The following is a 15,625-nucleotide window of genomic DNA, read 5'->3' as shown; positions in this document are numbered from 1 at the left end:
TTTGCCATAGTATTTCTACTTTGAAAACGGAAGGATGAAAATGAATTATGACCCTTAAGTTGCCCTTTAACCTTGAATGTTAGCCCCAGTGTGCAATTGAAAACATTTTCCATGTTTAACAGTTGGATGAATCCAGTAAATTTGATTTCAATGATGCTGTGGTAGAAGACAGCAGAGACACCAATAATATGCATTTTACATATCAATAATTGACTTTTATTTTTCTCTGTTTTTTTTTTTTTGTTTGTTTGTTTTTGCATGGGTGATACTTGTATGAGGGCAGGAGTTTTTTTTTTTTTCCAACTTGAACTAAAACCTGTATTTTTTCATTAAATTTTAGTCCATTCTAAACATTATTCAAAATTTTTAGATCTTCCACCACCACCAGATCCCCCACCAGGCCAGGGTTTAAGGCAGCAAATAGGCCCGAGCCAGCATGCTGGTCATGTGGAAAACTCAACAGAGAGAAAAGGAAGCTCTCTAGAGAGACAACATGCCTCCAGCTTAGAAGACCCAAAGAGCTACTTGGATTGTCCAGCCAAAACCTCCCTAGAGTGGCAACGACAAACCCAGGAATGGATAAGCTCCACAGAACGCCAAGAAGACACACAAAACGCCCCACACAAACAAGGGGTTGGATCAGGTGTGTTCTGCACAGTCCCAAGCAAGTGTGGGCTGTGACCCTTTTATTTTCTACCAGGTATTCTAGAAATGGCAGTTGTTTAAGGGCATCCAAGAGATATTTGCCTTAAGTCAGTAAGTGAAGTAGGAATTTCTCAAGCAGACCTCAGAGGCATGTTCCTTGAAACTGATTACAGTGGTGATTGCTCCTCAAATTGACCACTCCATAGGTCTTTGAATCCAAGAGATCTCCAGCCTTCATCTACGGTCTAAGGGGACAATTTTGGCTTTTTTGCCTTTTACCTTTTCTATTGAGTAGCTTTAAGACCACTAAATTTCAGCTTTTGTGTCAGTTTAATCTCTACCTTCAAGGAGATTGTCATTTTGACAGAAGTAACCAGTCACTTGAAAGGAGAGCTCCTGTCAGTCAATTAGGTGAATTAATTGAGATTATAAATTTACAAATAAATGACCAACCAACTGACCTCATGTTAGAAAAGGTTAACTGATTAAATGTAGATGACTGTTCACATGGAGACAAGAATGCTCTTGTTTATAAATCACACTTCCTGGAAATGTTAAAACATAAATTTCATGGTTTCTGATTGGACATTAATTAGGGGTGAGGCTATTGCATTTTTTGGAATATCTTGCATCAGGATTTACTGAGTATTAATAAACATATACACATGCACACAACTTTTGAAACATATTCCACATTCATTTGGACTCAATCTTTATTAGACAAGTCCTCTCCCCATGCATTTCTGTAATTACATTTTGTTACAACACTGTGCTCAAGTTTTTGAAAAATTCAATTTGTGCAAGGGCCAGAAGATGACAATTTCAATATCTAGATTTACTGAAATGTTTAGGAATGGTTGACCATTCAAGCTGTGAGAGAAAAATTATGTGATCCCTGTCATTAAAGACTATCTAAGGCAAGAAACAGTAAATTCAGCCAACAATTTTTCATCATCTAATCACTTGTTAATGGCCAAAACCTCAAAAGAAAGAAAGAAATAGAGTAGTTGGGGTGGAGAGGAAGATGTGGAGAGATGAAAAGAAAGAGCTAGAGAAAGACAGGAAGAGAGAGATAAGAAATAAAGAGAGGAGGAAAGGAGAAGGAAAGAAGGATTCAAAATATTAAATAATTATTCATAATACATTTGATCAGTTATTTGTTGGGAGACAATATACAAAATAAATATTATCACATTTGTTAAAATTGGGTGGGTTTCTCTTTTTCTTTTAATGAAATTCCTAGCCTTTCAATTAATATATTTATGTCCCAAGCAACAACAAAAATTTAAGAAACTTACTTAATTTGTTAATACAAAATCCTTGATCTAAATTGATTGAGAAAATATTGCTGTGGTTTAAACTAAAACAAAACCACGTTTCTTCTGTTTTGATGGGAATATTGAAGCCTCATTGAACTCTAGAAATTATTCTAAGATATGCTTTTTTTTGAAACAAAGTAGTTCACTGTAAGCTGCTCTCTTTTATAATGAATTTAAGTTTTGCAAATAATATACAACAGTGTATACTTATCCCAAGATCTCTTTTAATTTAATCCTGCTTCAGATCCTATTGTAGGAAATGTTGCTTGCACATGGAAATTCCTTTAATATCCAGTCTTGATTAAACCTCTTAATTTTAATTTTACTAAAGAATGAAATAGTAAAATGGTCCATTCTGAGCTTAACTTGTAAGAGTTAAATTCATGTTATTTTCCCAGGCTGCAGTTCAATTTAGCCCTTTATTGTTTTTTATTTTTCTTTTTCAGAGGAGGCCTTGGTGCCCTATAGCAAGCCCAGTTTCCCATCTCCAGGTGGCCACAGCTCATCAGGAACAGCTTCTTCTAACGGATCCACTGGACCCAGGAAACCAGAGGTGTTGAGGGGAGGCCACCAGCGCAATGCCAGTGACCTTCTTGACATAGGACATATGGGCTCAAATACTCAAGGACAGTTTACAGGTGAATTATGTAAGTGTTTTAGGTCACTGAAAAGGCTACCATAGCCAAGCACGGTGTGGCACAGCTGTAATCCCTATGACATAGAAGGCTGAGGTAGGAGGATTCCAAGTTTGAGGCCAGCCTCAATTTAGTAAAACCATCAGCTACTCAACAGGACCCTGTCTCAAAATGAAAAATAAAAGCACTGGGGATGTAGTTCAATGGAAGCTCATCCCTGAGTTCAATCCCCAGAACCAAAATAATAAAAATTATGGTTTATTGTGATTCAGAAAAAATATTAGATTAATAATATTGTCATATTAAACAAATTTAAGAATGATAGAAAACTTTCCCTGCTACAGGAAAAAAAATCAATGATTTTTAAACAAGTTTGGTCATAACGTAGATGATTGCTATTTATAGCAGGTCGATGACATAAATATTTCATTTATATTTCAAGCTGATTTATGCTATGTAAGAATTACTTTAAACATGGTGGTGCACACCTGTAATTCTAGCTACCAGAGGCTGAGGCAGGAGGATCACAAGCTTGAGGACAACTTGGGCAACTTAGTAAGATCCTGTTTCAAAATAAAATATAACAAAGGCTGGGGATGTAGCTCAGGATAGAGCACCCTTGGTTCAAACCCCATTACCAAAATAAACAACCATAAAACAACAGAAAATTGTTTAAACGTGGGCAAAGAGTCTCAACACTTACAAGTTAAATTAAATGTAGTTCACTGGATACTTTTCTTGCTCTTTTAAACTCAGCACAATAAAAAAGAGAGAAATTCTGGCCCTTTGGTACTTTAAAGAGTCTTCTTAGTAGTTCTTCCTATTCTTCATTTATTTGCTCTTCATTCGTTTTTTTTTTTTTAAATTTATGGAGTCAGTCTTAAAAAAAATTTGATCTTTGATTTGAGTTAGTTCACAATATTTTTATTATAATGATATAGCTATTGATTAAGTTTATCTTTTTGAATGAAGAACTGGCATTGGTTTTCATATTTTCTAAATATAAAAATATGAGGTAATGGTGAAAAATAGGGATGTCACAGTTCATCCAATTAAAAACATTGAATTTGTGTTAATTCCATTAGGAAATTTACCAACTCCCTATTCCCTATTATAATGATGCCTGCTTAAAATTGTCAACTGCTTCTTTGAATTCAGCTTAACCAAGTCTGTTAAGAGAACAGCCATGGCTTCTAATGTTCTCAACCCCTTGCCTGATTATAGCTCATGAGAAGACAAAGCTACTTTTATGATCTCTTGAATTCCTCATGGAAAAATAGTTTATGATTACCATTATGCTCACATCACAGGCTGGAGGAGTTCATGAGCTAATGAAAAGGGAAAATAGTTTCAAACTTATCGTTTATGGATCTGAGTTATCATTATTGGCTATTATCAATCAGATCAGTATTAAGATTTATTTATAATTTTTCATTTGGCCCATGGGTACTTGAAATTTTCTTTAAATTTTATATTGACATAATTGTAGGTGTGCAGGGAGTGAAAATAAAATAGCTCTAGTTGAATTTTAAATCTCCAGATACTACAGTGTTTCTATTTTCCTTGTTTCTCTGGTTCAACGAAAATGAATTGCACAAACACACCAAGATCTTTCTGATGACTTCATCTTCATTTACTATCCGGTTGCTCTGATTTTGAATATGCGGGTCAGGATAGAAGAATGCATCATTTAACTCTTGAGCTTTATTCCTGACTTTTGTTTCCATCTCTTTTTAGAGTAACCGAGAGGAGACATACAAAGCTGCTCTGAAGGATCATCAGGTCCCAACTCATGAACGTGATGACACTAAACAGTGCAATGAACAATTTCTTTTATTTATGTACTATTAAAAGAACTGTAAATGCAATGTAAAGACACACAGCCACACATATCCCACAGATATTTTACTTGTGTTCTTCTCTTAAGTACACCATCCACCTTAACTCTTTCTTGTCAGGAGTATATAAAAAAAAAGAAAGAAAACAAAACTTGCCCTCCAGGAAGAAAAGGATTTTTCTCTGTATATAATTTCTTTTGTGCATTGCTATGTAAGCTCACTCTTTTTAGCTCTGTTCCTATTATTGTCTGTTCTTATTGGTTTGTTTTACTATATGTGAATTAATAGGCTGTGGTTCCATATATTAACTTTTAATTGTGTAACTTTTTTTTTGTCAGAACAGAAATTAGAAGTTTATTAAAGGACAGCAGAAAAGACTTCTCCTGGAGGAAGAAGGGGACCCAAAAGGTGGAATCCGTGGAAGTGCAGTTGTTTCCCCTTTTTATAGTTCTTTCAGTGATGAATTGTAGGTTGGAGGTCTACAGGTGGGCTTAATTATCACCTTTTGGGATGGGCTATCTCCAAGTCTGTTGGGGCTGTTTTCCCAGGCTCCATTAACATTTCCTTGAGGTGGACTTTGGCCTAGGGCCTTTTCAGGACTTCATTAACATTCCATGAGTTGTCCTGCGTTTTCCCTGAGTCATTCCCAGCATGGCCTCCATTTTAGATTTCACTCGATATTAGATTTACCTAACTACACTGACTACCTAACTTTTAATCTGGCTTCATTCCCCCTTCTAATTTGGGAACTCCTTACTGCTGTAAGGAAGGGGGGCGAAGAAAATCTTTCTGGCTTCTTCAGGCTGAAAAGGGACGGTGTGGGGCAAGCAGTTTGGAGTCCCCCTTTAAAAATCGGGTCTATTGAGTGGGTCCATGATAGAAGTCTGATTGAGAAGTAATTGGCTGGAGGGCCATTTGAGTGATGGGTGGTCTATAAGAGAAAAAAGAATTCATTAGTACTGGAACCAGACTGATGCAGCAATAAATCTCATAGCACAGGAATATGCCAATGAGTATGATGGCAAAGACAAAGACTAACAATGTTTTCCACCAGGAAGTACCAAGAACCAGGAGCTAAGATTGCTGAGAACATGGCTTTTATCTGAGTATGTAAATCTTTAAGGATATTTGTCACATTGCCAGAATTTTCAGGGATGTAAACACAACATTAAGATACAGTTTAATGTCACCTGACTTGCAAAATCCTTTTACTAGTATGACCTCTGTGTCTAATAGAGAAATCTTTAATTCTGTTACTTAGGGCTGGATAACCATACTAGCAAACACCAGGCCTACCTGTGTAGGTTAGAAATAAAGGCCTTGAACTAAGAACTACTTTGGCAGTTCCTTTTGATAGTTATCAGGCATTCATGTTTGAGAATCTCTTTTGAAGAATCCAGTTTACTTATTTATGGAAGTTACATTTAAGTATTATTTTATTTAAAATGCCCAGGAATAGCTGTGTTTTGGCTTTGACTGTCTTTGCTAAGTGTTTAAGATGAAGCAAGTCAAACTGACTTTTGTTTCTATCTATTGTTAACAGTCAGCCAAGTTTCCTTGGGAGTCCTCGGGAACTTACAGCAGCTTCTCAGATCTGCTAGTGCCATTTGCGCTAGGATGGGTCCAGGCCTTGCTTGACCATGTGGCTTCCCTCAGAAGCATCAGGAATGTCTCCCTTTTCTGATGACCCTCCTCTTCACAGCAAATGCACTGACTGGCTTTCTGTCCTCCACTGGTCTCATTAATCTCCCTGATCGGGAGGTTATGTGGCCTAGAGTTGCAAAGCTCTTTGGAAAAGTCCCCTATCCCCTGACTCAGACTGACTCAGAGGGCAAGAGTCAAATTTTTAATTTTAAAACTTAATCTTAAACATTTAGCAAATAAGTTTTAACAGCCTTATATTAAGAGCACTGGGCTTTAATGTCTATCTCTCTATCCTGTAGGTGATAACTCCTTGTCTTAAATTAACCCAGGTTGTGAGTTCTTAAAGCAGTACCTCTGCAAAACAGGCAATCTTTAGACCATTTATAAGAAAACTACAAAATAAAATTATCAAGAGTAAAAACATATTTAGTTCATATAATAGCTACCTTGAATTTTGGTGGAGTTATACATTATATCCCCTGTTTGAGATCCTGGTAATCATGACAAAAACTAACCTTTGGACACAACTTTTAATGTACTGAAATCTAGCCTATTTCTTTTATAGTCACTTTCACATGCAGTGAGATGGGACATAGAGCCTTATCTCAAGTAAGGGGCTCTTCATGAATTTTACTATAGCTCTGAAGCTGATCTTTGCTTTTTAGACATCATTTTATAAAGCCTACATAAATTGTTGTAAACTTGAGCAAACACAACATAATATCACATCTAAAACATGAATTAAAGAAAGGCTGAAAGCTTCTAACATTTTGTAGAAAAGTAGCAAAGTACTTTTGTGTTTTACAATAAAACCTTTACATAGACTAAGCCCTCATTAACTTAAAAATACACTTAAGTTGTATCTCAGTGTAAAAAGGTAACATAGAACTGTACATATCTTATTGATAACAAGCCCAGTTATAGAACACAAATGATTTAATTATATCTCCAACATGTCTTTTTTTAAGCCTAAAATTACCATCATATAGACTCTTATCCAGAAACACATTTTTCCTCTATGAAATCCATACCTAGAACTTTCTAGTTTCTTTTTTATCTGTTAACCTCCTTCTGTTCACATTTTTAAACAATACTTGTAAATTTTGAATTTAATCAGATTATTTTATAGACATCAACATTTTTAGGTTTTATTTTTGAACACCTAGAAAAACTTATAAGCTTAATTTTAAAGACATCTTTACTTTTATCTGTTTACCCAATTTAAATTGAACCATTTGAATCATGTGAGTCAAAGAAATTTGGATCCATTTTTAAAATTTTTCATGAGCACTCCTCATCTGCCAATTGTTATATCACTGCATGATATATGAACATACACACATACAGACATACTGACATACAACACGTAACACAAGTGTAACACAACACAATATTAAAGGCCTTGTTGCTTTCTTAATTGTGTAACTTTTATGTTTAAATTTTGCACTGCAATTTTATTTGGTGATAAGCACAAATCTTTACTCCTTATGACATGAAGAAAAGATTGAATGTGAAGGGGGTTTCTGTACTGTAAGCTAGGTTGGATAATGCTGGTGTAACTCATTCTGTTAGATGGTTTTCAGCTGGGGTGTAGAAATAGGAAGATGCGAAGGAACAATGGTCTTGGCAAAGTCTGAACATCAGAAAATGAGTCTGTTTTTAAGAGAAGAAAGATGGATTTTGCTATTGACAAAAGCAAGGGGTCAAAAGAAGGAATTTTAAGTCTTTAGGCTGAATATGCATTAAAATATGCAGATAGCAAAGATGTACTAAACTTGCTTTAAAAAAAGATAATTAAAGTTTTATTTAGAATCAACTTTACTTGTCATTGTAATTGACCCATCTGAGAATGGCGACAAGCAAAAGGAAATTAAGGTGTTTCACAAGAGCTGTATTTATATTATAGCTTTTTAAAACAGCATTTTCTGAATTACCATAATTAATCTCTCCAACTCATTAAGTCAGAATATAACATGAAGTTCCCCAAGGAAACAAACAAAATGAACTCGCGACTATCTAGCAAGTAAAGAAGCAATTTATTATTAGGACATGCTCAGGCTGCTTCCAAACATGAAATCTATTGCAATATCTTGTTTTGTCTTTCTAATACATGTACAGTACACACTAAAGGATAAAACTGAATCACTTAAATTCATGATTGAAAAAATGCAGTCTATATACAACTTTGTGTTTCATTTAACTAAGATATAAAGTTGATTTCACCAAAGGTAGAGCCAAATTGCAAGTGCTTAAAAAGCAGTGCTAAGAGTATGTTCAGTTCACCATCCATAAGTTTATTGGAATAAATATTTGATGATACATTCTCAGAAATTGGCTACCAACTAAAATCTGTTTGACCCATTTTGAATGAGTAAATTGAAAAGAAAAAATTAAAAAGGAGAAAAAAAATGCATGTTTATACACTTTTTAAATAAAACCAAACCTTGTAAGTGGACACTAATAACAGTGTCCTCCCTCATTTGTTTTCACGACTTTGAGAACAAGAAGTTGAACATCAGCTACGTATGCTCAAAATAAATGTGACTTTGAAATATATGTTAGCTACTGTACATGTATAGTCAATCAGTCAAGTAGAAGATAACCTTCCTGAAATTCCCACTTGTGACATTTTCCCATGTGCTACCTACGCAATCTTAAATTCTAGCTCTGACTATATTTTCTTATGTTTTTCCTACGATATATTCAGTACTTCAAAACTATTCGATGTAACAATCAGGATCAGTTTTCAAGTAGGAGACCCTTTAATAGGTCTCATACTCTGCATTATTGGCTCAGTCACCGGTTCATGTCCTGTTGTCATAGCAAAGGGATGACATAGTTCAATGGCTCCATCTTTTGAATTCCCTGAGACTGCATCAGCACAGGCAAGCCTAGAATGTGATGTTATTTATGGACCCCAACATCTTCTCGGTGTCGTGTGTAGTTCATTTCTTCACTGAAGAGAAAAGGAATTCTGAGACACACTTATTAAACCTTTTATCAGCTTTCTACCATCAGTGCCTGGATTTTCATGCAGTTTGATTTCTCTGGGATAAAGAGACTGGGAGAGGAGAAAAAGCTTTTGCAAAAAAATGAATACATAATAATTCACAACTCTAAGATGTGAGGAATTTATTTTTTATTTGTGAAGTTCCTTAATTCACCTCCTTTATTTCAAAACAAATATCTAAGAAGTTATATTCATTTGTATTTCATCTTTTTGCTCCTCAATCACTGAATTTAGTCTAAAATTTTATCACATAGATTATACAGATTCTTGACTCCTGGTAACTGGCATTTGTAGGCAATTAATAAACCAAGACTTAAAAAAATATGTCTTTATGTAGATAACATGCAGAATAATTGGAACATAGCATCATACCTTCCTGATTGTCTTGAGTACACAAAAAATTAACTGTTAGGTAATGCAATACAAACCCTGTGGTTACTTGGAATGTTCTTTTAGAATAATCCATGTTGCCCATTAAACTTAGTTTTAAATAAATTTGTCCAAAAAATCTTCCACCCAATATGGTCATCCTTTTATAGAGCAAAATAACATGCTATGGCTATATAAATTCAGGAACACTCTTAAAAATCAGAAATCTTCATCAACATGATACACGTATAAAGCTACCAGTCAGTACAAGCCAGAATGTCAACAGAATAACACAAATCTAAGAGAAAATTCGTAGATTTTTATTGTGTAGCTGATTGAATGAATGCGATTAGGAATTCACTGAGCTAACTCTGCTAATCAGAGCCTACATAAACCATCAGAAGGAAAAGTGGGTGGGAGAGAATGTAACTTACTTTGCACTTACAGGCAACACTGCTGTGAAGTCAAGACAGACACAAGTACTGCTTCATTTATAACGGGTAAAGTCTCTTTAGAGAAAATAACCATGTCAGTGCCCAAACTCAGGTATGCCAGTGTATGCCAGGGAGTCAACCCACCCTCCTCTAAATCTTTTCCATGCCATTTTTTAAAAAGTTAGCATAGTACAGGGGCATGAAAATAATTGATCCCTTCAGAGGATTTGCATCCAATTCAAGAGAGAATATAAGAAAACAAGGACCAGCATGTTAAGTTATCATACAACCAAAGGGAAGTAAAACCATTACAAGTTTACTTGCTTTGAATAGCAGATTTAATGGTGTTCTATGTCATGGTTTAATGCTCTGGGTATTTAAATATATTTTCAATTGAATTTGAGTTGAAAGTTTGTATGTGCTTTGGTGGAACACTTCCTAATTTCTACTCAATAAAAATATGTAACTGTCCATTGACAATAAAACAATAATGATGCCAATGAGCTCCAAACAGGGGATTATCTCCACTGGAAAGCAATTGTGTGTCAGTATTAAAGATATGCAGAACCATAGTATTCACTAATGTTAGTTTTTTCATCTGCTTCTGTATACTGTGTTTATAGAGTTACATGACAAGAATTGGTGTAAAGCTACATGTCTTTCCACATTATCTTAGAGGTGAAGTTACTTTTATTTTCCTTCTTTATAATGTGTAAATCAAATGAAGCACCATGCATTTCTTTAAATGACATGTAATTTACTAATTCTTTTTAATTCCATGATTTTAAAATCATTTATTGTGACTTTAAAAGTGTTGCAAGATAAGGGATTCTGTGGCCGTGGGTAGACTTTTTATACTTTGTTTTATAGATGCATTCTTTTAAAAAACTGTAGTTTTTTTAAGTCACCAAACAGCATCCAAAAATTTTAATGTGTTTCATTTGATGTTAGATTGGCAAAGAAATTGGCATAAAATTGGTTAATAGTATTGTCAAACAATTGTGTATTGTGTACTCACTGGGAAAAAATAAAATATATTCACATTTCAAATTTGTAAAAAAGCCATTTAATGTAAAACAAACTTGCTTGTAGAAAAACCAAAAAATAGACTATTTTGTCACTTTTAGGTCTTCACATTAATATTTTGTAGCAAAATGAATAATCTTGTCTTCTAATTCAGGTACGGGTTGAAAAGTGACAGCTAGGAATTGGCATTGACCTATAAAAGTCATTAAAATACAATGATTGAGACCATGACCTGTAGTTGGAATTTCACAGCTCATTCTATCAGCACTGTTTTCCAGATCTGAAGCCTCCACCACACCATAATGACCTTTAGATAGTTAAAATTACCACAAACATTTCTCAACAGAATTACTTTAATGAATTATTTTAAGTGTAAGTAAATATGAGAATTACAAGCAAGTACATAGTTCTTAATTGCTTTAGAATAGTTAATTATAATTGTTTGAGATGTTGGATATTGAACAATTACCTCTGGGGCAGATGGGTACAAAAGAATAATATTCTATCTTATTGTACTTCATAAATACTTCATCATTCTTCATGGTAAACTATAACTGTAGGATATAATTCTCCAAAAGTAGTTTCTGAGTTTTTAAAAATAATTATCTCAGTAACTGTAAAAAGCAAATGGTAAAAGAGAAAAGATACATTTATTCATTTAAAAATAGCTTTAAAAACACATGGTAAATGGACAATACATTTTAGAGATCTATTTAACATAGATGCATCATAAAATGCTCTTAGAGTAATTACAAATAATGTTGCCTTAATATAATATAGTGGTGATACATACTATGTGGGGGTTAAAGATGAGACCTACCTGTTATCAATATGATGAAAAACAGACCAATTACAAAGCAAACATTGCTTTATTGAATTTTGTTGTATTGTAGAAACACCTACACATGGCAAAAATACAAAATTATCACAAAGGTTATTTTAAAAAACGCACTATTTTATCTTGATTACTGTAGATATTAGCTAAGGAAAAATATACATTTTAATATTGCAGAAAAGCGTTTATATAAAAATATTATTTAGAATCTTTAATTGGTGAAAATAAATTCTCTCTCTCCCATGGAAGACAGCAGGTCACTATAACTGCCCTTAGACCATAGTACCATAGTACTCTTTCCAAAAAAAAATAATGATAATACCTGGACAGATACAGGATTTATAGCACACATTTATTTAAAACAATTTTCAGACATTCTTTTTCTAGACCCATTTTTCAATAATTTGTTTCTGTCAAATATAGTTCTTGTTTTTATTCTTTTTGCAAGCAAGCACTGAGACACGGTGCTTAGAATTAAATATTCAGAGTGCTTTAAAAGGAAATAATTCTTGTCTTGAGAAATAGATTAATATCTTTTATTAAATCTTGCCCTGATTTTTAAGAAAGTATTGTTTTGAGTAATGTTTTTATGTTAATAGGAAAGACCCAAAAACCAAAGTTTTCAAATACATTTCATACAGTAAATTCTGTGTTAGCATCATTTGTATCTCAAACTCCCATCAAATTACCCTTGTTTTATTCTTTCTCAAAAATAGTATGTGGGGTATTAAAAGTTATTTTAAAAACTAAGAAGAGGCTAAAGAACTGGAAGCTCGAGGTTTGAATATATGTAGAGTTTTCATCACTGCCTGACTTATTTATACATCTTCTGTGACATAAAACCCTTTGTCCTGGGACACCTCATGGGATTAATACTCTTCCAGGATCTGTAGTACCTATTCTGCCATTAGACTCTTTAGTGACCCCAAAGGTATTTTATGCCATACCTTGCTGCATATTTTTTTTAACCAATTTAACTCTTGGGAAAGAATCATGCAAATCCCAGGAACTCTGTGAAGGTGATGAGAAAAGTGAGTTATTAAATCAAATCATTGAATTATGTTTCAAGAACTTAATTGAGATCAGTACTCTGCACTTTCTCAACAGGTATGAGTGCATCATGTTCCTCAGCATTTCCACAATTCTGTGCTGTGAACACTTGAAATCATTAGGCTAAAACTAAAGCATAAAAATAGACTCATTTTCTTTCCCCACCCCCAGTTCATATCTACTACCTCCCACAAAAGAATAATTATTATTTTTTAAGACTATTGCTTGATTATCACTAGGCTCTACATAAAGTAGAGTTTTGCTAAAATTAATAATGAATAACATGAAATTTAAGGGAAAAAGACTTATCTCAGTAAGATAATAATAGAACTAAGTCAAAGTAGAATTTTAAATATAGCTAACTAGAAACTACAAAAATCAGAATACTCAGAAATTTATAAATATAGATGCTCAGAAGTGAAAATGAAGGGTTACCATTAAACGAACTTTCACTGGCAGTGAGTACAAAGATGCTAATATTATCATAGAAATGAAAGTGGAATAGAGAATATAAAGATTTAAATTTGCTTGATTAATTTTGAATGATGGTAGATTGGTGCAATCAATAAATTTAAATATCCTAACAGGGTGATTTAAAAACAATTACCAATGGGTAATGATTCTACTAAAAGATGAAATAGGCAAATGGAAGCAGCCTGGGTGTTGGGGGGGAAGACACATAAGGCTAATATTCAACTTAAGAAAAAGGAGTAATATTTTCAGTAATATGCAACCCTTTCTTATGCAAGTAACCATTTACCAAGAATTAAATTAATCAGTAATAGAGATGTTATTTTTTAAATATTTAAAAATATGATGTTATTTTTTAAATGTATAAGAGAAATCCTTATATATGAATGGCAACAAAGTATTAAAAAATAAGTGTGTTCAATATCAGATAACTCCTACTAAAACTATTTCAATATTATATTACAAGTTAAAAATTGGGCTGGGAATATAACTAGGGCTTGCCTAGTGTTTGTTGAGACTGCCAAACCTAATTCATATAAGGTCCCAGCATGAGCTCGCATTCAGTTATCATTAACATCTTTAACCTATTCTTCAATTTCTTTAATGAATAAATTTAACTTCTTTCCTCAGAATATAGAACAATTGTACTTTCCTTCTTGATCATTGTATATATGCAATATAAAATATGATGTTAAAGTATCCTATCAAGTCATAAACGTTATCACATTGCTTTTCGGTCAGAATCATAACTAATGGAATGATGTTAGAAAGGTATTGAAGAAACAGGTCTTGATTTATATTTTTCCCATAAATTCTTCATGAAAACAGATTTCACATACCAATAAAGTAATTCTGAGGCTGCATAAATTACTAAATTACTGGTTAAGTTAAAAAAAAAGTGACAGAGCTATTTGTGCCTTAGTGGCTAATGTCAGTGCCTAATAAATTTGTTATAAAATGTTACAGGATTAAAATAAAGATCATCACTTAGAATTGGATTAACAATAAAAAAGCAGGAGCCTTTTCCTAAAGCTCTATGTGAACAATGGCACTTGAAAATGAAACACTGGCAATTTGACCATCTCCTGTGGGAAAAAGGAGGAAGGAAACAGCTGTGTCTTTGTAAGCAATCACACTGGAGAAGGCAGGCTTCTTCCTGGGGCATTAACAACATCTCAACAGGAATCAGAGATTTTTGTCAAGAGCCACAATTTACACAATAATTACACTCATTGGAGCAAATACTGATCCCAAATTGCCTACTACTTCTTGTTAGTTCCCCAAATCAAATGTTTTGTTCATGTCCCCAAGTTGTTTAAAAGGATTAGTTTATTAGTGTATTTGTTTAATAAATAGTAGCTTTTATGTGTGTGTGTGTGTGTGTGTGTGTGTGTGTGTGTGTGTTTTATCTTTCCAAGCAATCAATTCATAGCCCTGACATCATTTTCCTTTCTATTCATGTACAAAAAAAAATTTAAATGTGATTTTGTTGTTGTTGTTGTTTGGTTTGGGGTTTTTTTCAGGAGGGTACTGGGGATTGAACTCAGGGGTATTTGACCACTGACCCACATTTGCAGCCCTATTTTGTATTTTATTTGGAGAGCAGGTCTCACTGTGTTGCTTATGACCTTGCTAAGTTGCTGAGGCTGGCTTTGATCTAGCGATCCTCCTGCCTCAGCCTCCTGAGACTCTGGGATTACAGGCATTTACCACTGTGCCTGACTCACTCATTTTTTATCTGCCTGAAATATAACCTTCTCATGTTTTTAAAATAGGAATCTGGATTCATTATTATCTGTAATGGGTAGCCAATATTATAAATGCTCTCTGTAAAACCATTCATACACAAAAGCAGCTGTCATGTACATAGTATCTGTATATACATGGGTCTGTATTTGAGCTTTTGAATGTGACCTGTTGGTTTATTTCCTTTTGTATGATTGTATACTTTGATAAATTTATAGCATAGCTATTCTTTAATAAATAGTATGTATCACTTAAAATTGTAACTAACAAACTGTAAAGTGTAATTACAAACTTTCTTCAAAAGAAACACATAAGCAAAATAAAAAACTGCAGTCATTGAGGAGTAAAGGAAGGCAAGATAGCAGTCAGTGAACAGAAAACAGGAATCAGTAGACATTAGGCCTCAAATTAAAAGCTTATTAATTCTCAAAGTGAAACTGTTGTTCGAATTCGGAGCCTCATCTCCAGAAGCCTGACCAAATGTGACATTCAGACAGCTGTTTTAACCCATTTTTAATCTGTTTAAGATACTAGCTTCAATTACCAATGGAAAACTGGATCATTAGCAATAAACCCTGAAGAATTAGACATCATAACATAGAA

The 15,625-nt window shown here is 33.7% G+C and overlaps 1 protein-coding gene across 1 annotated transcript in view; it reads left to right on the top strand.

The window, feature by feature from the left end:
• LOC143389898 (roundabout homolog 2-like) overlaps positions 1–15,625 on the top strand; it is a 102,012-nt gene that overhangs the window by 80,389 nt on the left and 5,998 nt on the right. The window contains 2 exon segments of the mRNA XM_077108419.1: positions 371–643; positions 2,411–2,611. Coding sequence (XP_076964534.1) covers positions 371–643; positions 2,411–2,611 — 474 coding nt within the window.

This window comes from Callospermophilus lateralis, unplaced genomic scaffold (genome assembly GCF_048772815.1).
Source record: "Callospermophilus lateralis isolate mCalLat2 unplaced genomic scaffold, mCalLat2.hap1 Scaffold_668, whole genome shotgun sequence".
In the NCBI taxonomy this organism is placed as follows: domain Eukaryota; kingdom Metazoa; phylum Chordata; class Mammalia; order Rodentia; family Sciuridae; genus Callospermophilus; species Callospermophilus lateralis.
Note: the sequence above shows the minus strand (reverse complement) of the source record. Positions and strands in the feature narration are given on the sequence as shown.